This window comes from Hippoglossus stenolepis, chromosome 11 (assembly GCF_022539355.2).
Source record: "Hippoglossus stenolepis isolate QCI-W04-F060 chromosome 11, HSTE1.2, whole genome shotgun sequence".
In the NCBI taxonomy this organism is placed as follows: Eukaryota; Metazoa; Chordata; class Actinopteri; order Pleuronectiformes; family Pleuronectidae; genus Hippoglossus; species Hippoglossus stenolepis.
In genome coordinates this window covers 15,103,724-15,126,449 of record NC_061493.1, presented here as the reverse complement: position 1 = coordinate 15,126,449, position 22,726 = coordinate 15,103,724, and the positions used below count along the sequence as shown (strand labels likewise).

General features: G+C 42.0%; 1 protein-coding gene across 1 annotated transcript in view; it reads left to right on the top strand.

Annotated features, from left to right (window-relative positions):
• Positions 1 to 22,726, top strand: part of LOC118117247 (solute carrier family 22 member 23) — a 37,061-nt gene that overhangs the window by 1,483 nt on the left and 12,852 nt on the right. Inside the window, exons 2-5 of the mRNA XM_035169322.2 lie at positions 6,292 to 6,395; positions 6,502 to 6,656; positions 20,398 to 20,566; positions 22,115 to 22,242. Of these exons, the coding sequence (XP_035025213.1) occupies positions 6,292 to 6,395; positions 6,502 to 6,656; positions 20,398 to 20,566; positions 22,115 to 22,242 (556 nt within the window). The remainder of the gene's footprint in view (positions 1 to 6,291; positions 6,396 to 6,501; positions 6,657 to 20,397; positions 20,567 to 22,114; positions 22,243 to 22,726) is intronic.

Here is a 22,726-nt window from a genome sequence, read left to right as displayed (position 1 = left end):
CCTTGACAAACATCAGCTGGCCTATCTCTGCCCCATAACCAAACACCAGCCTTTTTTCCCAGCTCTCATCCTGGACACTTTAATTCAGAATGGATGCATATACCTCCTGTGGCATCCCCATTACATTCCTGTAACTGCCCTGTTACAGGAATGTATGTTGAAGAGGGGACAGTATCGGCCTGTAGTCATTATAGTTGGTCTGCTAGCTAGAGGAAGAAGGGTTTTGTCTCTTGATCTGCTCTTCTCCCGTTGTGGATGCTGCAGCTCATGTCAACATATCAAGTGTTATTTTAGTATGGCAAGGAAAGCGCAACACTATACACATTACTTTCTGACTAAACTTGACTTTAACATTAGGGGCTGGATGATGGGATTAAATCTGTTGTGATCACAGGGAGCCATTAGGACAAAGGGAGGCACTATGTTCATCATGAAAAGTTTAAATGTTGACACACACTCTGATGACCTCACACACCCTTGCAGAGGACAGTAAATTGTGTTTTAATCTGCATCATCTTCACCTCTGAAGGGGTTGAAATGTAATCAAAAGGCTTATCAGCAGGAGTTTGATCTGGAGCCGGGCTTTGAAGCCCCTCCGTGCCGTATAGGAGGAGGTCGCGGCGCCCTGCGACACCAGCAGCTCATTTTTTATCACTGATAATGGACTCATTTGAATGAAGCAAACAAAATGCAGCTGGGGCATTATCTTTTAGCCACGACCTGAGGGACAGTTGAAGCCTGGATTTGATTATGTGTCCGCAGGGTTATTTGGTATAGGTGGGGTTGCAGAGCAATGTTTTATGGACGGACTCCTTCAAAATACAACAAACTTTCAGCTAAATATTATGTCATATTGTAAGGAAAAACAACTGGGCGGGTGATTACTAACAATCCAAAAATGTCTGTTCTTGGCCATAAAAAGTGAACATAGAGTTCTCATGTGACTTTAGCTCTAATGCACTGCTGCCTCTTCTCATGCTGGTGTCTGTAACCTGTAGATACTCTCTTCTGTGTTGCCTTTGCACACATAACGAGAATGTCATGTTGACACTACCACCAGTACAGATCAGTGGAGGGGCTGAGCAGTTGGTATAAGTGCGTGGCAGTGCTCGTCTTCCCTGACCAGTGTCGTCCACGTTCCGACAAGGTCACCATTCGGAGGATTTGGATCAGATGCCATTGCAGGAGACTCTTCCAAAAAATGAAGCATAATAATTGACCCTCACCATCGTCTCTCTTTGTCAACCTGTCCCTCACTCCTCTAAGGCCCCACCACAGCACAGACATGAGGGTGACACTTCAGCAGGAAGTGATGACTTGGCATTTCTCCCTATGTTTGGATTGCATAGGCATAACTGCACATGACTGGGCTCAGCTCTCTGTGACACTGGACCCAACAAATTCTTACCCCGGTGCTCAACATGTAAATAAATGTTGATGTTTTCCCTTGTTTGCTGCTTGGGTTTTGTTTCGGGAATCGGTAGCAAAGGAATGCATTTAAATGCATTTGCACTTGCTCCATTTTCCCGGCGTCAGAGAGAGAGGGCCTTGATGGAGGCGGCCAGCGGAGGTTGAGGTGGTGGTGAAGGATCCAGAGTGGTGAATGTGGAGACCCGTCCTAATTGAGTCAAAGCTCTCCTCAGGGTCCGTCGTAATTGGACTGAGCCTGAGAAATGAGAATGTATCATTACTCAGAGACAGATAGTCTCCCTGCAACACAGCTGCTGCACACACTATCTGAAACAGTGGACTGAGAACATCCTCAAAGCAAAGATTAACCTCTCTATTGATCCTGTATATGAGCCGACTTCTTGTGTCTTAATCAGGGACAAGTGGCGTCTAAAGACCGCTGATGATTTTTGTATCTGATAGTGAATTTAGGATTTCCCCTCTTGTCATACTCCACTGTAGAACGGTGTTTGGACTCGTACCACGCTTTGACACCCTCATGGATTTAAGCTTATATGTGGAACAGTTATTTTTTGTCTCGTCAGAAAATGGTAAATGAAATTTCAAGTTCTCCTCCAAGGTAGTTTCTTCAAATTGCTTGTTTTCCCAAACTCCCAAAGATTACAATTAAAAGGATGAAGACAAAATGTCTGAAAAGCAACAAATCCTTGTGTTTTAGAAGCTGGAACTAGCATTTCCTTATTTGCTTAATAAACTAGATTGGAACTCAGCAGAGCTCATATCTCTGTCAATGCCCAACAGCCCCCTCATAAAACCACATGTAAATTCACGACATCCTGATTAAAATTTGGATCTGCACCAAATAACAAACACTCCTGATTGTTTTTTTATGAACATCTGTGAATTACTCTCGGAGAAATCAAGGAAAATGTTGAAAAACACCCTATCGCACAATGTTACATAAATTAAATTCCGGATCCGCACCAAAATGTAACGGGTTCTTCCCTCACCAATACTGCATTCTTCCATCAGGTTTCGTGGAAGTCCGTCCAGTAGTTTTAGGTTTATACTGCAAACACAAAAAAACATGGATGAAAACATAACTTCTGATTGTTGAGCTGAAAACAACGAGTCAACAGACCAATATTAAAATAATCTGTGTTTATCCTGTGACTTTCTTATTGAGACTAAACCAGACCTTTGAAGATGTTGGGGAAACGTGCAAAAATATGCAATTGACAATGAAAGCAATTCTGAGTTGAGTAATTGTTTGTGCACGACTCAACATGGTACAGTTAAATGGTATGTCATTGCCATTTTTTATCTTAGAGCATTGTATGGAGGTGGTATGGACGATATGTTGCAAAGCACAACTGTGGGTACACCCAGACCCAGTATCAGTATCAAGTGGTCCCACACCCATAGATGTGAAAGATGATATTTCAGCTGAACACCACGCAGGCCTCTCTGCTCCGGGGCCCTTCGTACTGTTTACCCAGCTGCCTGGCTCCGTCCGCTGACTCTGGATCAGTGTGGGACACTTTGAAACAGTCTCAGCTGTCGAAAGGCGATGACCCCACTGCAGATACCCAGTCAGCACACAATGACAGCCACTCGCAGCGTCAGCTGGGAGGAGAGGATGCCTGTGTGACCAAAAGATAAAACTCTGTTGAAGGCTCCTCGTGTGACAAGAGAGTGTGGTACATGCTTGTTTCTGATAAGTGCTGTTTTGTAACAGGGAGGGCTGAGCAGTATGGGGGTGCCTGACCCTTGGCCTTGGTTTAAGTTTGTTTTCAGGACTGTGTTATGGAATTCATGTTGTAAGAGTGTCAGTGGGTTGTTGATGCATTCGAAGTCTCTGTGGTGACAGAGATGTGTAGTGGGAGGTTCTGAGCTGCCAGCAAAACAATACAGTGAATAATGGATTGACAAAGGTTTGTTGTTTCACGATCTGTCACTGTTGGTTACAGGGAAATTTAACTTGTCAAACATGCCGTTGCTTCTCATCAGAATGCTACAGCTGCATGAGCACTAAGATAAATACATTTTCAGGCAATATCCTCATATCTGCGGAGTTTTCTCCTTTTTTATTTTACCACAAAACTGCAATATGAGTACGAGTAGTAAAGATTCATCCTCATGCTCTCACTCATTCTCCTTTACCTTCACCTGCACTACAACCACATTATAAGATTTCAGCCTCTCGATGATGCACTGGTGCTAAAACTTGCACTTGGAAGCAGAAAGAGTCTGATCACCACAGCGATGGTCTGTTGCTAGGCAGTAACTATGCAGCAGTCTCTCCATGTGTTTTTCCGCCTTCTCCTCGCAACAGATTTTTAAGCATCTCCCTTCTCTTCAGCTTCTTACCCGTCCCAGTGCTTTCCTTTTTATTCTTTTTACGTTGCTCTCAATCTCTTTAGCATGTTCTGCTTCGACATTGTATAATCTTTATTCTTGCCTCCCCCTGTGCTTTTCATCCATCTCCCGCCCGTCCTCACCCCTCCTTCCTCTCAAACCCCCACCCACCACCCCTCTAGTTCAACGAGTGCAGAAATGTGCAGCTGTAGATGGGAGAGCGTCTTCATGGGAGCTAATGAGACTCAACGGTGTAGACTAACTGGTGCGGCCGGTCGTTTTGAGAGAGGTCGACAGACACCCCGGGGACTTCAAACTGATTTTCTCTTGGCCCTGCATTGCTCTGCGTTTTTTCCGTCAGCTATTAGATTTATACGTGTCCAAGCCGGCTCTGCACACTGACATCTATTCATTACTCCCAAATGAGCGGGACAATAGCAAGGGAGCGACTGGCAGAAATAATAGGGGGCATAGGAGACGAGCTACATGGATCTGACTCATGCTTAAGACTGAATCACACTTTGCTGGGATTTCTTTGTTCGGCTGTAGCTGAGGGTCTGTCCTTTTTTTTTTTTTTTCTGATTCGTGCTAATAGCAGAGCGGAAGCCCGTTAATGATGAGCTCGGTCAGAGCCTTTGGCCTGGAGAGAGACCTGGTTAATAATACATGAAAATTGGCAAATGAGGCACATTAATGATACTCTGGCGAATCCCAACCTGACATCCTCTGGCCATCTAGCCTCACATTTCCCCACTCACGAGACGTCGCTGCTTAGTCCGCGTCATGTGACTTGAGAATGTCGGCGTTGGTCATCTGTCTGTGGTCAGCTGCACACGTCTGTGCTGCGCTGTCATCCGTGCGTGGACTGCTGGAACTTGTGTAATTGCAGACTCAGAGTTTAAATTCAGTTTGTCAAGTTCCTGGAGGAGGGAAGCTACTGTTTTTTTGTGTTGCTGGGGTTGTGCAATAGGAACTTGTTTGCCTCCCACTGTCTTTTTCTCTGCTGACATCGATACTGAATGAGTGGCATGCCTGGATCATGTGATGGCTGGGTGGCTCTGGGTAATCCTGGAGCGTTCCATTCTGGACAAGTCACTATGGTTGAGGTTATGGGAGGTTAGAGCCCCTCACTGAAACATGTACAAACAACATTTCGTATGTGAAGGAATTATCTCATATTGTTTTAGAAGGTGCGGTGTATAAATGGGAGAGATCTGAGGTCAGCATTGATCTGACTCCAATACACTATGCACCTTCTATGACGACTTAGCCCATATCTGCTCCTTCCTGTTGAGTCTCTCAGCAAAGACACCTGGCAGGCATATGTTGCCAAAAAAGAGCCCAAATATCCACCTCCTCTCTGACATTCGAATTGTATTCCTCTCAGCATCAACCAGTCTAGTAGGATCATTTATCAAACACGTCAATGTTAGTCGATGTGGAAGGTTTGTGTAGATGATTTTTGGGTAATTGTATTTCCGTGTGTGCTGCTGCACCTCTTTACGATCACTGCTTGTGTGCACGAGGTCCGTCTGTCACAACTTGACACTGCTGTAGGGGGGAAAGGTCAGGGCTTGCTCAATTCACACACTGCATTGTTTACCGTCTACGAGACCTGAGGGTTTGAATCTGCAAAGAACATGAAGAGACACAGGGTGATATGCCATCTTTTCACATTGTAGAGGGGGAACGAATACACAGTGAAATAAAACAACTTAGATTATACACACCTGTTAAATTGAACGGAGGAAATAATTGGCATTAACAGAGATAATTTAATCCCTGATGTTGATTTGAGGAGAATAAATAAGAGTGTTCAGCCTAACCAGAGGCAGCACAAGTCAAATACATGATCCTTAACCCAAACATACATTTACCATGTATGCATTTCATAGGAAAACCCCATTAACTCATTATGACAAATAGTACCTTTTTATACTCGCACTCACAAACGGTGACTTTAGGTATTTCAATCACAATTGAAACTACGAGTTTAACTTTGAGATAAGTTCAATGTAAAGGTTTTTGATTTAGTCACACTAACTCAACGTGATAGAAAACACTTCACTAAATGTGACCCATCATTTATTTTTCAAAAGTAAGTCCAAAAGTTTTGTGCTAAATTAGCAAATAACCATGTGAATAGTCACTCAATCAGAGAAACTCTAAATTATAAGTGTCTTACTATATTTGTATTTAACAGTTACCCAGCATTACATAAAAACTGCCTGCGATATATTCTGTGTAAAATAATATTTGGAGAAATGAAAAAGGAAAAGTAATAGTTGGAGGAATAACGGAGATGAGGGAATATCACGTTGATGTTTACTTGATATTTACTTGAATGGAAAAGCAGTTATGGCCAGACGGTCTCATAAATAAGACAGACCAAGCAGAGAGGGATAGTCAAGAGACTAAAATGACTCATCCTTAAACATTATATTTATCTTTCACTTCCATTTTCTTTTCTTTACCCAGCATTGATTTCTTGGAACTAATGCCTCTGTTTATTTGTCTTCACAGTGGAGTCTGGTGTGTGACTCAGCATGGAAAGTCCATATTGCAAAGTTCTCTCTGTTGGTGGGATCCATCTTTGGATACCTGGTGTTTGGAGTCCTGGCTGACTGGTGAGATTTCCAACTAAGTTCATCACACTAACTTTTACAGATAGAAAAGGTATTTACCGCATTAAAAGTATCAATAATCAATTTTGTTATTTGACTTTTTCCGTAGGTTTGGCCGTCACCCAGTGCTGATCATATCGGTGCTGTTCATGCTGGTGTTCGGTCTGACTGTGGCCTTCTCCGTCAACGTTCCCATGTACAGCACCTTGCGGTTCTTTGAGGGCTTCTGTCTGGCAGGAATCATGCTCTCTCTCTACGTCCTCAGTAAGTGTTGAACCCTCAGCTAAAAGCCCTGTGTTCATTTTCTATGAACACAGGTGTAAATGGCCGTCTTTGAATGGCTGTGCTGCGCGTTTCTTTCGCTTCTCAGGTGATTCTGGTGAGTGCACCGACAACAGTGCTAGACTGGAAATTGGTATGCACTCAAACACTCTGTGCTGTAGGAGATCGGATAAAACACAGTGAAGGGAAGGGAACATGATGGCAACAAAATGGCTTGACATTTAGATCCACTTCAACTTTACCTACCTACATTAAAGCCATATTAAGCCGACTGCTTAAGGCGGTGGTTTAACATTATCTATTAGCATCTCACACCGATGGGGAAATTGCCACGTTGCTTGCAGATGGAGATTTAGTGCCATGTAATGTCAGCGTCCTCGTTGCAGAGCAGATTACTGATGCAGCACAAGATACTGGAAAAAGGGCAATTTCCAGTTTTTCTCTCTGTGGCCTGTGATGGAACAACCGATTTTAAGAAAATACCTCTCAACCGGCCATTTTGTGTGTGGGTTAGGATTAGTTAGCTGTGTGTAATATCATCATCATCATCATCACCACCATCATACACGAGATGCCTTGCCAAAGAGAAGCAGTTCCAACCGTCACATTAGAAACATTAGTGGGATATATGTCTTTGATATATTAATGTGGCCCTTGAAGAATATAAAACTAAAATGATTGATTGTTTTTGCAAGCAGACAGAAGTGACAGCGAGGCAGCTTCAAGTAATACAAGTGGAAGGCAATGTAAAGTTTTTATCTACGATGAATTGGGACTGATTTGTGAGACAAATTCGTAAATCCGTGCACATTACTTTTCTTCTCCATGTTCTCCTCTGGGTTCTGCACATCTATGTTGACTGTGTACATTGAATAACCAAGTATTGTCTTTGGTGCTGTATTTTGCTGCAGGACCTTCACGTAGCATTTAAACCCTTTGAAACCCTCTGTTTCTGTTTTGTAGAGGGTTCCTGGATTTAATGTTTGCACTAAACAGAGGTGCTCACAACAAATGGCCTCAGCAGCGATGCAGAAATAACCTCTGGGTCAAACTTGTTTGTTTGAGACCCTGGCCAGGAAGTAAGAGGAGCTCTTGTTGGACGGCAAGGTGCGGTTTCCCTTGCTCGGGCTGAGTAAATACTTTAATATAATATATCACGTCCCCATATAATTAAAAATGAGATATAAATAACAAATTTCACCCCTTTAGCCAAAATCTCTCACAGCGTTATATCTTCCGCACTTAAAATATATAATGTTTAACTTATTATTAAAAAAAATTATTTAGTCTATACCTCTACTCTTAATCCCACATATCCTCCCATTGTTTGAGCTGTCACTAGCCACCTGCCAAAACTGATCAAACAGCTATTCCCCTTCTTGTCTCATGCTGAGGTTAGCATTCAGCCAAAAGAAGAGTTATTGTTTTGCAGTGACCTCCTCACGTTTAATAAGTCAAACTGCCGTTGTCCTGATAAATTCTCACTACCGAGAAACTGCAATCCCCCATAACCTTGAAGTTTACTCTTAAATTTTCATTTAGGTGCAGCCCCAGCAAGTCTTTTACAGAGATTTAATCCTTTTTGCTGCTAATCAATAATCTGAAAGTGACAGAAGGAGTGGTAACTTGTGTAGCTTCCCTCATCACTGCAGGAAGAGTCTGCAGCGGCTCTGATGCTGGTGGAGATGAATCCTCTCCGTTGACGTGACCTTCTCTCGGCACCGTAAAGGCTTAAATCATTAGTTCTGTGGGAATGTTGCGCGTCAGGTTCCAAAGCGCGGGGAGGGAACAGACTTTTTGATAGCATCCTGATAATTGGCCTCGCAGCAGATGCACATTCTCGTCTCAGCTATGGATCCTTAAAAGCCTCTTGGCCGCAGTAATTGACCAGTGAAGAGGGGGGTCGCAAAGGTGGAGGGCGAGATGATGAGGGAAGGGGCCCCCGGGGTCCTTGTCATTTTCTCTACACTGTACACCCTGAAAGGCTCTGCCCCGGCTCCCTGAACAGAAAGACCGTTGAGTCCCAGGACAAAGGAAAAAGGGCGCGGCAGGAGGCAAAGGCCCAGAGTTAAACTGTACAGTAGCTTTGTCTTATCAAATTGAAATGAACTCGACATTACCCTCCATTGTTTTCACGTTAGCCGACAGTTTATGGTTCAATAAATCAGTGGTTCTCAAGCCCAATAGAAGGGGGAGGGATTTCATAATAAGAGGCATTTAAGATGTATTTGCATTTCTACCAAACACGCTTATGTAAGATGCTTTTTTTTTTTTTTATTATTATTATTATTATTATCATATTCAATTACCACAAAACAAAAAAGCAAGACAAATTGTTTAGCTACAGTATTCAGCTTAGAATTGACATACAAATACTGTGTATGTGCATTTAAAGTGTATGTTAAAGGCAGAAATATGTAAGCATACGAAAACGCCTTCAAATGGTTGAATATCTGAGCAGGATTTGACCATTTAAGAATCAACATGTGTATTTGTTTGAATATATCTGTTTCTACAGCAGCAGGGCTTTACTGTAGCAGGGCTGCATTCCAAATATGTACATACACACACACACACACACACACACGTATGTCTTGAGGGTACGATCATTGTGAAAGTAGTTTTGTTTTTTTAACCTTGTATCTTCCTCTTTACTTCCTTCTCATTATTAGTTTTTACTACTTTTGTTATTTCTCCTCTTCCTTTCTCAGTCTACTTTGTAATGCTACCTTCCCTGCCCCCAGCTCTTCTGCTCCTCAGCTCTCTACTATTCTCTTCCTTATTATATTCTTCCCTATTTTAAAATTCTGCGTTTGCTATTCCAGCGTTCAATCTACAAAACTAAAATTCACTGATTGCAGAGTAAATGTAGTTGTCACGGACATTTTTATTGATGTTCTTCTCTGTACTGAGATACTTTATGAAAGGTTGATGCAACACTGTACCCTCTACAATGATATTCTATTCCTTTGTATTTGAGAAATGGCTCAGATGACAGGAAAAATATCTGAAATATCACGTTTAAAGTTTCTCTAGCTTTAAAGAAAATAAACTCTAGAGGTAATTAGGCTTCTTTCAAACCCTAGGACCAGGATTGTGGAGTCTGGTTAGAAAACTAAAATTGACCCATTTGCATCAACAGCAAACAAAGGATCTTCACGGTTCTTTGCTTCAGATATTCCACTAAAAATTCCCCAATTAAGAAGCATAAAACCAGTCAGACACAGACCATCTTCCAATCTGTCCATTATATTTCCCCTTTTGTAGTTCTTGCTCCAGTTTTTCTTATTTCAGTTACTCATGAAATATATATATGTATAACTAATATCTGTCCAAGAACAGTTTGCTGTAGCACTGTGGAAACCCAGCCTGAACAGGGCTTAGCTGGAATGATATTTGTTGGAGCTTTGCATATTTGTATAGGTTTTGTGTTGCTATACTGTCACCCTTACTTCAGATCATGTGCGGCCCCTGTCACATGATATTTGCCCTGTAGCCACACTGCGTATTGACAAAACTCCACTTGAGCCGCTCCAAGAGAAGGAGCACAGTTGTTCAATAACACATTACTGCAGAGAATCAATCCTTTTTATTTCAAGGTTCAGGGTATTAAATGCGTTCGCACGAGAGCTGGCAACATGGTAAAGAGTTTAGCAAAGCTAATATGCATCTTAGTCTTGACACCGTGTCAGTCATGTGACGTGTATGCATGTACCATAAGAAAACACATGATCCTCCTTTGTGTGTTGCTTTGTTTGACTCTGCTCACAAAGGAAAGTCTGAGGCTAATCCCTGTTTCCACTGCAGAAGAGGTTACACTAATCCCCCTTTCTCATCAATTAGGTCTTAGTTCGTGCATCTTGAAGCCATGGATGCCACTTTATAAGATAATTTTAGTTTAGAAAATAATATTGAGATTACTGTGATTTTCTGTTTGGTCTCTCTAATAATTCCAGAAATCTGTTTGTATGTGCAATTTGCAATTTGGAAACACAATACTTTCAATACCAATAAACTTTGAATAAACAACTGACCAGCGCTCTGTAGCAGTGGCGGCTGGGACTCATTAATGTAAGTGGTGTTGTCAATCACCACAATCGTGCATTCTGGTTCTGCGTACTGAGTCGAGCTTCACCAAACTTTGATTAAAGAGGTGAACAGCTCTTTGTGCAGCTCAAATACTGCAGGCCACTTTTACAGTTCCAGAAAGAAAAGCTGCAACCAGCATCAGCACAGGTCAAGCAAACAGCCCGTTCCAAACAGGCAGGTTTAGAACGGGCATTGTACGTTAATACACTAATTAGAAGACAGGACCTTTCTGACCCTTCATTGATCCATGCAGGCATCAATCAGGAAATCCATTGAGGACGTGGGTAAGCCCCTTCTTTTTAAGAGCGTGGGCATTTTTGCGCAGCTACTACCCAAGTTGGACTGGAGCCCAGTGCAGGGCGAAACGTGGCTGATATGATGTGACACTTAACCCACCTCCTGACGTTAACCACCACAAAGAAAGACCGAAAAGAGATTTGGTGGCGGGTTGGTTTCAGACAAAGAGGGGTAAAAAGAGAAAGGGGACCAGCGATGACCGTGAGGGGGAAAAAAAGAGGAACATGAAAACTGGGAGGAATGTGGAAACTGCAGGAGGGAGAGAGAGAGAGGGCAAGATTTTTCACCTCTGAGGGTGACTGAAGGGGCAATTGCACCACCATCCCAAATAAAAGCTTTCCTGCATATTAACATTAAACTGTTTCACGTATAAAGCTAATGCATCTATACCACGTTGGCTGCACAGTAGGATTACCAGCAGAGCAGCAAAACAGATAGCTATAGAAAGTCATCTGATCCAGAGCTGCTATTTATACCTCAGTGCTCCATCAGTGTGCATTCTTAGCAGCCCAGCACCAGGAAAGGCTCAGAGTACATATAGCTCAGCATCATGGTTCCGCTCACTAATGCAATTTTTTTTTTTTGGTCCACAGCAAACACTCCCAACTCAACCCATCCCCAATCCCCCCCACATACAAACACACACAGCACATCAACGAGCTGAGTCATGCTAGCCTTCCGCGCTGTGTGAGAATTTTGTGATCAGCTTGAGACGGGGTGACTGTGCTGTGGGGCAGTGGGCCAGAGCTCGCTCGCTCTTTGTTTGTACAGGTTGTATCGTGCTCTCCCGTCAGCTCTCTGGGCCTGAAATCTGTTGTTTTTCTCAGACCGATTTTTTATTTCCCCCCCTGAGGTGTCCATTTACAGCAAATATCTGATTAGCGCTATTAGACAGACAAAAGTACACACTATAATTTAAAGTGCGGCTTCTTTCTACAACTATTATTGCATTGGCCTTATTGTGTTTCAACTTGCACCTTTTTAATTTCTCATATGATGTTTACTTTTTAGAAGTACATGAAATTCCAACGCTCTTTAAACACATCTTTAAGTGGAGTGCTTGCTCACTCCCAATGACTGAATATGAGGTGGCATGTCTCTACATGCGACGGGTGTGTGCATGTGTCTCAGAGAGCGAAAGCCTTGTAAAGAGAGAGACAGTGGACATACACAGAGTGGGAAACAACAGGCAGACCGCATGATTCTCTGGGGTCATGCATCATAAAGAGCTTTGCGACTTTCCAGTCAGTGACCTTTGACCCACATGCTCGTGACTGCTCCGTGTGTGTGATGATCTCGACGACAGAAAGTTATCGTTAATGGTGGATCTTCATCTTCTACTATTTCTGTGGTGCTGCTTAATCTCGCCAATGACTATTTCTATACTTTGTCTTTTCATAAAAGAGATCTCTTACATCTATTGGACACTATACTTTACTATATCCTGTTCAGATTTATCAGTACATGAGATTAAGAAATATCAATACATTGGTCAAGATTTACAAGACTGAAGAAATGTTCCAAAACCATCTTTTCCTTCCCGATACTGATTCTGATACCTTGACTAGCTGCCTATCAGTTTGACAATCACAACTGAAAATTGAATAAATAAAATCTTGGAAAACACAAATGTTACTTCCTTAAAATAGCTTGAAACTGGAGTCTTGCATCAAGTGCACGCCATCATTTAACTTTTTGGACAACATGTAATATTGCCAAATTGCTGACATTATAGCTAGCTCTGACTAACGCTTCACTACTGGGTATCACTTCTTCTTTGCTGCTCTAAAAACAGTAGCCTTCTTACCAGTGTCAATACAGCGCAAACCTCACCTGTTACTATGCACCACAAAATACCAATAAGCAAACAACATCCTGCACTAATTACCATGTTTCCCATGTTGATTTAGCACTGTAGTTGAGTTCTGGCTAAAATGCACCGTGCATATATAAACAACTTGGATTTTGTTAATAATTCCAGTCACTGCGTCTGTAGAAAATGATGGGGCTTATAAATTTAGAGAAAGAGCCAAAAAAAATGTCGTCAAGAGATTGTTGTGCATTTGTGTCAATATGGAGATTTTGCTCCAGACACACACACATGCACTGTATCGATTTGTGTGGTTGGTGTTTGCTGTCACTCCCTCTGAACTGGACTAGTATGGGCAGTGGTCAGGAACATGAACGCAAACAGCAGACAACCGTTTACCAAGAACACAGAGAAGGGAATGTGATATGAGAAGTACGTTAATGCTCTTTTCCATAACGGTTTGTGTCAAAGATTTTCAAAGATGATTTAAAGTTATAATTTGACTGCTCCTGATGTTGGTGAGTTAGTTATTACCTTACATAGGAGGACACTTCAATGTTTAAAGTATATATTGCAACACTGTTATACACATTAGTTTGGCGGTTCTGCTATGGTCATGTGATGCTTCGGAACAAATCCATTCAACCTTGACGTGGACTGTTCCTGAGTTTACGGCCCCTCTGGCACAGCCTGAGATTAACAGTTATTACATGAACACATTAAAAGAAAACATTTAAAATCCATATAAATCTAAACGGTAATACTTGAAGCAGGTAGAGAAAGTAAAACAGCTGGAAGCATTTGTTGTTTTAAGAAACTAGGGGTCTGGTGTGCACGGATGAAATGAGTAGAGCAGTTTGTGTATGTGGAGAGATAGGATTGCATGGGTGCTCGAACTACAGCACATATCAGTATGTAATGTCCCCTGAGAGCATTTCCCCTTTTTTTTTTTTTTATATTAGGTCATGTGACATTTTATCTGATATGACATAAGATTTTATGTATGTGTATTTTATGGTTGTGTGTTCTTCAGGTACCTGTACGCAAACTGCTGCCTTTACTAATGCAAATGGATATGTCTATTTTCAAACTATGTAACCTTCACTGCACAGATCCTTCATGTTGGTATGTAGGTTTGTTAAAGCTAGGGTTGGTAATCCTGGAAAAGCTAGCAAGAGTAGGCTACACTACACACAGACACCAGCTTTTATTTGTTTCTTTTACTAGACTTTATTTATTAATGGCAACTGCAGCATGAAGATTTCAACAAATATGATTTAAGTGTTTCAGAAACAACTTACCCACCCCACCTTTAAGCATTACATCCACTAAAGGGCAGCGTGAGTCGAGTGTTTCTCAAAACAACAAACTTGGCGACAGTGGGGGTTGTGATAATGTTCCTCTGACGAAAGAGGCCAATGTGGCCGCGTTGTTATCTGTTTGTCCCTGAGACCAGGCATTGTAACATTATATAGATGCCTGTAGTCGCAAACTCTGATCTTCTCCCTTGAACTATTGACTACACTGCCCCTCATGATTTGCAGTTGTACCGCTCCATTTGGTCTGTTTTGTCCGTGTCCATTAGCTTTTAAAACACGTGTACGGAATACAGACACAATTATTGCAGAGTACAGAGAGAAGGGTCCGTCTGTTTTTTGTATGTGTATCTAACGTTGAGTATTAATGAGCCTCAAAGCAAAGTCCTCTTCACTGTACCGTGTGTTGCCTGTAATGAGGTGCTTTCTCTCAGTGGAGCCCACAGGTATTAATCTCTCTGCACACAGATGAAGTGGAGGGGGCAGCACAGAAAGATGGAAGCTCCGTGTGTATTCATCTATAAATGGCCTTCTCTGTGTCAATGTCAGCTTCCCTATTTGTTGGTACAGCCTGACGGACAGCATTATCTGTTTGCCTTTCTCCTCTCCTTGCCCATCTTACTCTCTGTTGTTGTGTTTTCCATTGATGGATGTATCACTCAAGTCTGCACTGAGCTAAGTAGTGTGTGCCAGATCTGGACTCTGAAGAGACAAGCTTTTCATTCCCCACCATATGGCTTTATGCCTCCCGTAGGACAGCAGCCAGGTCCGCCTCACACCACTGCGGAGATATTGTACTGTCATCAGATGAACCCTGCTAAGGCCTGAAAGGAAGACAAGGTGGGACTGTGCTGTGTAGAGAGAGCAAATGCTTCTTCTCGGCCGAAAAGTGGTATTTTCCATGATACTCTGATTGAACCGTCCTCTTACTTCCCCACAATCTGCTCTGCCCCTCTGCTGATATATGGGTTAAGGTGCAGAGTCAGTTTTTTCCTATGAGCTGGGCTAAAGTTCCCTTTTGTGCAGAGTTTGCGTTTTTGGACGCTCAGCAGACTTCCTCCACTGTAACATTCAGCTACATTTGCTGTACATCCTACATTTGTTCTTTTTTTTCAACCAATGGTCATGCTTCAAATTTCCCTTCTAATTTTTAACCCTTGTCAAAGAAAAGGTTGCAGCGAAAGACGCACTGCATGACATAACCTCAAGTTATCTCACACTGCAAATTCCTGAGTGAAGTCCAGTGATTGGCCAAATCAGCTTGGCCAACTTTTGCACTCTCCTCTGATGTGTGTGAAAAGAAATAAATGCTGTTTCAGATCTTCTCTGGGGGAGACTGATGACTTTGGCGTGTTAAGGAAACACAGGGCTTATTCTTATTTGCGTCAAAGAGCAAACTATTCATCAGTCACTCTGTTTCCTGTTCAGACGATAGCTTCGGTCTGTGCTGTGTGTGGGTGGAAGAGGGGGTAGGAATGGTTCAGGTCATAGAAACACACTCACACGGAAACATTATGGCTCCTTTTCATTGCTTGGAAGGAGCAACGATACCTCAGGATATACATGGGCCAACACAATCAGTCTGTATACAGTGGGGTCCAAAAGTCTGAGACTGCTCTTCCATTCAAGTGAATGGGGAAAGAGCTCTTGGACTTTTGGACCCCACTGTATATAAACCTCAGACTGAATTTATAAAGATTGACAACATGAAGGCTCCCAAAAAGAGAAGTCAAATCATCTTGATCGCCCCCTGGTGGCTGACTGCACTCTAGATCATAAAACTCTGCCTTCTCCATGTTCATGGATGAGACATGGACCAAGATATAAAGTTAAAGTACATGTTTAATAAAGTTCTCAAATATTGTTTCTGTCATTTTTGACGGTTCGTATCACACTGATGTAAGTCCATGTGTTAATTTAGATTTGAATTGGTCATTTGATGCTATTAAAATGGGGTGAAATGTCACGATTGTTAGCTGAGACTGACTCTCGATTGGTCGAGCAAGTGTTCTGACAAAATCTTGATACAGAGGCTTCACACCACGATCACTACTGGCTGTAAGTTATGACGAAAGCACAGAAGTGGAGATGGGTCATCCATCTATCTTTATATATAGTGTATGTTGTAAACAAAGGGTTAAATGTATCTATGGAAGTCATATGGTACATTAGGGCCATGCTACATGACAAAAAATGTCATCTCGAGAGACGTATTTTTATATCCACATATCATTATTTACTACCTATTCTCAACCATGTATCTTAGGTCTTTACAAATGTTCAGCTGTAGTGTCGACTGTTATCTCCTTCCATCTTGATGATTCTTTGCCATATGATGTGCTACGGACAAAAGCCTCTTTCAACATCCGAGTTTGGGGTTTGTGTTGAGCAGTCATCTGTACTTGTGGCTCTTATTTGTGGACCCTCGCCATACTGTTTGACATGATTCTTTCATGGGTGGTAAAAGAGGTTATTGGAGTCTATTGTGGGGACCAGTTTGTGGCATAATTCGCAATCTATGGTTTTCGGACCCCTCTCAGACTTTTCATAGCCAAACTACACCCATGCAACAGAACTAGCTCTTTGTTTTGTTGGGTTTTGGAATGACCCCATTCTGTATAGTGTGGAAAAATGCATGTGGGTATCCAAATTACAAATCGTCTTAATTTGACAAGTGACACAACATAATTAATGATAAAGAAGAATGTGAATCAAAAGGATTTCTTTTTATCATGTTATTATATGTATTATGTCATATCACTTAGCCCTAACCGGGATTGCAAATAAAGTACAGTTAGTTCATGCCCATATGGACAAAGAATCTCAATATGCCATCAGTATAGAATCTTCTCAGCATGCCAACTTGAAAACAAATGCCCCGGGTAGAGAAGTCCATTCTACATGACCTTTAATTGACCTGACAAAAGCCTTTGTCCTTGTCAGCAGATTAAGTCTCCTCACGCTCCATCAGGACAGTGGCCTTCTGCCACGGCTTCTTGGATGATTATGTACCGTAAGAGCAAAGTGTCCTCCTCTCAGAGACTTCCCTCATTAACTGTGGGTTGAACAACGCTATACACAATGTTTGATTCCTCCTATGGGATCACGGTTTTCTACAGAGAATGCAGTTTTTCCTCGACACAAACCCTCTTCGATCTACAGTCGAAGACCAGGGTTCATTAGTTCCTAATCAGGAAAAAGCTATTTGCTGACAAAGCGGCACTGGCCTGTCACTCAAGAGGAGGTTTCTTCAAAAACTCATCAGCAGCTATTTGCATATGACTGAATTGAGCTTGGTCTCATTAGACATTCTCCATCTGTGACCACAGCTTTAAAGGTGTAGAGCTTTAACAGTGTGTTAATAAAACAACAGTGGTGCCACACCTACTCAGTAAAGCATGGGTGAGCCCCACACAGTCCAGCCACAAGAAAATGAACCAGACCTGTGGGCTTACTAAATCAATTTTCTTTAGCGAGACTTGCACTAGTCCTGAGTAAGTTTGTGGAGAAGTTAAACACATGTGAACATTATATGATTAATACGCTTTTGTCGTCACAGTCACCAGATGTCAAACAGATGAAAGACCCATGTTTTCGGAGTGACGTATTAAGGCATTATTATGTTTTGACCAAAGTGCTTGTTGGATGGTCGAAATGCATTTGCACAAAAAAAAAAAGTTTTGCTAGCGCTGTGTTTCTAGCGACGGGTCTCTGTGTGATCGGCCCTTAACTCATCCATCAAATCTGGGAAGAGAATTGGTTGAACAAAGCTGAGGGAAGACGACTAATGACGATAATCCAACTGCTCTTCGCTTTTACCTAGGCCTGTAGGTCCAGATGTGGACTGAACAGCCAATACAGAAAAGCCATTAAAGTTAATCCTAGCAAACAACTCTTTGTTTTTATCTTTCAGTTTCGAGAAATGCCTCTCTACTTTTACTTCTCAGATCAAGTGATCCTGGATTAGCCAGTGAAACTGTAGCATGGGGCCTTGAGGACCTCATGTGACCAGTAGAAGGTCATGCCATTAGCCTGTGGGAATGGCTGTTCCGAGTGCCTTTAGTGGACATCTTTCACTTCTTAAACAATGGTTCTCCTTGACGGAGCTGTGTACTTGACAGAAGGCTTGTGAGTTACTGTGGCATGCACCGGAGAGCGTACTTCATATTCCTGTTTTGCCCGAGTCAGCAAACCAGCTTAAGCTTCTTTAGGGATTATCGTTACTATTAATTGGCTATTGGCTTGTTCGTTAATGATGTCATTTAAACATCCTGTAGAGTAAATGCCTTTCAGATGTGCGTTTTAATGGGTCCCAGTTGTTTTGTCGCTACAGAGACTTAGCATGTTATTTAGCATCTTTGGCAAGTTTCTTGCATGTGACGTCAGATTAGTTATTGGTCGTTTCATGTCTGTAGGACACAGGCTGCAGCAGGGCATTGTGAGAATGCTGATCTAGTGGGTTGTGGAGGATTAGGGTCACCAGGAGTAAGGAGCTCAGGCTTCCTTTCATTTCCATGGCCTCTTGTGCTCACTCTGAAGTTCAATCGAGAAAACATATTTCATACAGAATGCATCCTTATTTTCATATTAACATATATCAATGTGCTCTAGTTTGTTCTGCTTCATCACTGCATCTAACTGTGTGAGAGCATTTCGACATAGCTCACCATATAGGATTTCCAGTCACAATGCAGTGGCCTGTTTGGAGCACATGATGTCTTATACAAAACCGAAAAATTCAAATCCCATGTGTTCCATAACTAGCGAACCGCCGCCTTTCTCCCAGCGCCGCACAGGGAAGGAGTCTTGAGGTTAGTTGGTTCAAACTCAGCAGGTCTTGCACCCATCGCCCTGCTCTCCGCTCATTGGCTCTGTCATTCCAGCTGCGATAGTGTCTGTGAACAGAGAGCATTATTCATGTCCTCAGAAGGGGGCAAGTCCTAATTGAAATTCCGGTCTTTTCTACTGGAATGAAGCGGGGCCACTGACACCCACTGTAATGCGCTGGCCCCGTCACCTTGAAAGGCCGATCTGGAGAGTGCTCAACATTCCTGGGAGGCAGACAGGAGCCATTAGGAAAAAGAAGCAGTGATGTATAACAAACGGGGATGAATGAAGTCGGACAAAAAGATTTGGGCGTGACAGAGAAAGGCAGCGATACAGTAGTTTTCACTTTCTGTGGTTTGATGTGATGCCATCCACTACACTGCAGTAACTAAAGGGCTGGGGTGTCTGTGGTTGCTGGCTGCCAGTGTGGGGTGCATGTTAATGACCGGGTGAATGAATCAGTGCCATTCTGATAGAGGAGAAATGAGCACAAGGAAGCTCTTTCTGCTGAGTTCACTCTGACAGCGGCCTTCTGTCATGGTCTGTGTACTGTTTCTGAACAACAACTGTACATGCTGATTTGTGGCCTTTATTTACATGACGTTTCATTCTAAAATTGACCTATATTTCTCATTCACACTCTTGTTGATGTTTTTTTTTTGTTGAAACAATCAATTAAACATTTAATCAATAAAATGTCAGAAAAGTTTCCCCACAATTCCAAGTCCAATTTCAGTTTCCAGTTTATGGCCAAACAGTATAACAGTAAAAATATTGAGTCTCAATTACATTTCTTTGCAACTATTTAAAAAAAAAATTATATTAAATACTTTACATTAAAAAAAGAAAACAGTTTTAACTTATCAAAGTTTATGCACAATACTATTCTCTTAATTCACTTCCAGCCCTAAGCGACCTACATTTTCTGTTTCTCTTTTGACTGAGGAGGCACTGGCTCCCACGCTATAGTAGAATGTGTGTTCCTCTGTGTTAAAAGTCACAGTATAAATACATTAGTAGTCATGCGGATCGATGACCAAGGAATGACTGTATGTCTGTGAGTGTGTGTCTGTGGTGCATCAGAACCACATAAAACTCTTAGTCAGAATCATCCCTGTCGGGATACATGCGTCTCTGCCTCACCTTCTCAGAGGAGATGTTTCTGTTTCGATATCAACTCTGCTCTGTTTCCTTCAGCACGGGGACACATTAAATCATTCAATTCCAGTGCTCTCTTTACTCTCTCTCTTTACTCTTACTGGTGTGATGTTGACAAGAAATATGTGAAATATGCCTGTTTTATCTTTGTCCCTCATTGAAAACCTGATTTAAAAACATGCACCCTCTCATTTTTTGCGTCCTCTGTTTGTGTTCTCTCTACCAGGGATCGAGCTGTGCCTGCCAGCGTGGCGTTTCTCCATGACCATGGTGGCCAATTTCGTGGTGTTGGGAGGTCAGCTGCTGATGCCCGGGATGGCGTACCTCTGCCGCGACTGGCAGGTACTTCAAGCTATTATCATCTGCCCCCTGCTGCTGATGCTGTCCTACATCTGGTAAGGAAGACCCCAGCATCCATGTTTTTGTCATTCTGTTGAAGTTTAAAAATGTGTTTGGAGCGTCCTCTACAACTTAAATAAATATATATTGGTTAATATTAAGCATCTGTTGTTTCTATAGTTGCATTAGCAGTTGTATATCAAAAACGATGTTGCATTGATTTAGCAGATTTGCATGTTATCAACCACGAAGTGGACAAAGTCTTTGCTCCAAGGACATTTTCCATCAGGGAATTCCCTGCCAAATTAAATGTAACGTCTTTGTGTGAACCCATTTGCAGTGACCTCTACTGTGAGTGCGTCTCTTTAGCTGAAGCTCAGGCCATAAATAATCTTGTTTTCACCTTCATTTATTCTAAAAGTACTGCTGAAAGTCAGCAGGGGGAAAATTATCCCAAAAAATAGACTTTATCACAGCGTATCTCAGACCATTGCTTTCTTCCATGGTGTACCTGAAGTAAAAAAAGGGGCGACTGCACTCCAAAGTATTCCAAAGCCCCCTGATCAAACATCAATATTGGTTATGCACTGCACTTCAATCAGAGTTGGACACAGAGCAGAACTAATGGGGGATTGATGGGGATTTTACAGAAGTTGAATGATATAGTGCAGGACTCAGAAATCGTAGGCATACAGCTGAGTAGTGTTTTAATGGTGCATGAGAGAATTTCCATTTTCTTTTAATTTAGAATGAAAATGTTTGCTTTTTAAATGTGGAAGTGTCCTTGGATCTACTGTAATTTATTACCTGGGGTTCTCGACTCATAAAGTTTAATCAAACTGAGCTGTCGGCCAAAAAAAACATAAAATACTGCTCTGTGTTCTTGATATCACGCTCCTGTTTGGCAAGGTTTACGAAATGGACAGAATGAAAGAACAAAGATTTGTCGAGATGCGTGCCAAAATTCATAGGGCTCCTCCTTTGCCCACATCACATCCTTCTACCAAGTTTAGTGGAAAGCCATTCCATGGTTTTTGTGTAATGGTGCTGACGAACAAACAGACAGGGGCGGATGTAGAAAGTAATAGTCTATAGCTCAGATTAGCCTTTATGAATGGACTTTTGGAATTTCAGTAGTATGTTGACCATCTGGATTAAACCTGACTGTCTTTATGGGCAAAAGTTACTGACTCTGCTAATAATAAAGCTGATCGGGCCCAAGAGTTCAACAGTGCAGGGGATCCAAGGTGGCTGATGTGTGGAAGCAGTCACAGACAGTGCATCATGAAACCTGTCATTTTACCTTACAGACATCTGTTCTCCAGAAACTAACCAACCTGAGGAACGTGTGCAATGAAGTGTATAACTAATAGATAATAGAGCAAATGAAATCAGGGATGAGTATAACAATGGCTGACGCTCGTGTTTATTTGTTGATTTAGTCTTAACACATTTTCATTTAAATGTAGGAAAGAGCTGATTTGTTGCTTGTCAACAAAAATGATTCTCAGTGCTGCTAACACCCTGATTAAGTCTTCATTCCACTCTGACTCACGATTCATGCTTTATGAGTTCATGGACGACTTCCCCTGTCTTTTTGACAGGATCTTCCCTGAGTCACTGCGTTGGTTGCTGGCCACGCAGCAGTACTGCCGCTCCAAGTGGATCATGGGACACATAGCCAAGAAAAACCGCGTGAACATGGAGCTTGACGCAGACAACATCCTCACAGGTAACACTTTGGATACTATTTTCTACCTCCTTGTCTTCATCTGCATTTATTTGTCTGTTAGTTTGCAGGATTACGGGAAAACTACCAGATCGATTATCATCAAACTTAGTGAAGGGTGCGGTATGGGGTAAGAGAGGAACCCATTCAAATTGGGGGTGGATCTGGACCAGGGGGTGGATCCAGGATCTTTTTTATTTTTTTCACTTCCATTAACATTTTTGTTGATTCCTCAGATAATAATTCATGGATCTTAATGGAAAAAATCTAATATATTTAGGGGTTTATAAAATTTTGTGCAGATCCAAATAAAAATCTGGATCAAGTGAAATTAAGTGTAGCTTCATAAGGGACCGTTGAGCCTTATTGGAGGTTTGCAATCCACATTTTGATATGATTACTGTAGTGATTGTGTCTTTTATATATCATCTACTTTTGCTGCTTTGTTGTCTACCCAGCTTTTTTTTTTTTTGGAATGGACGATGTA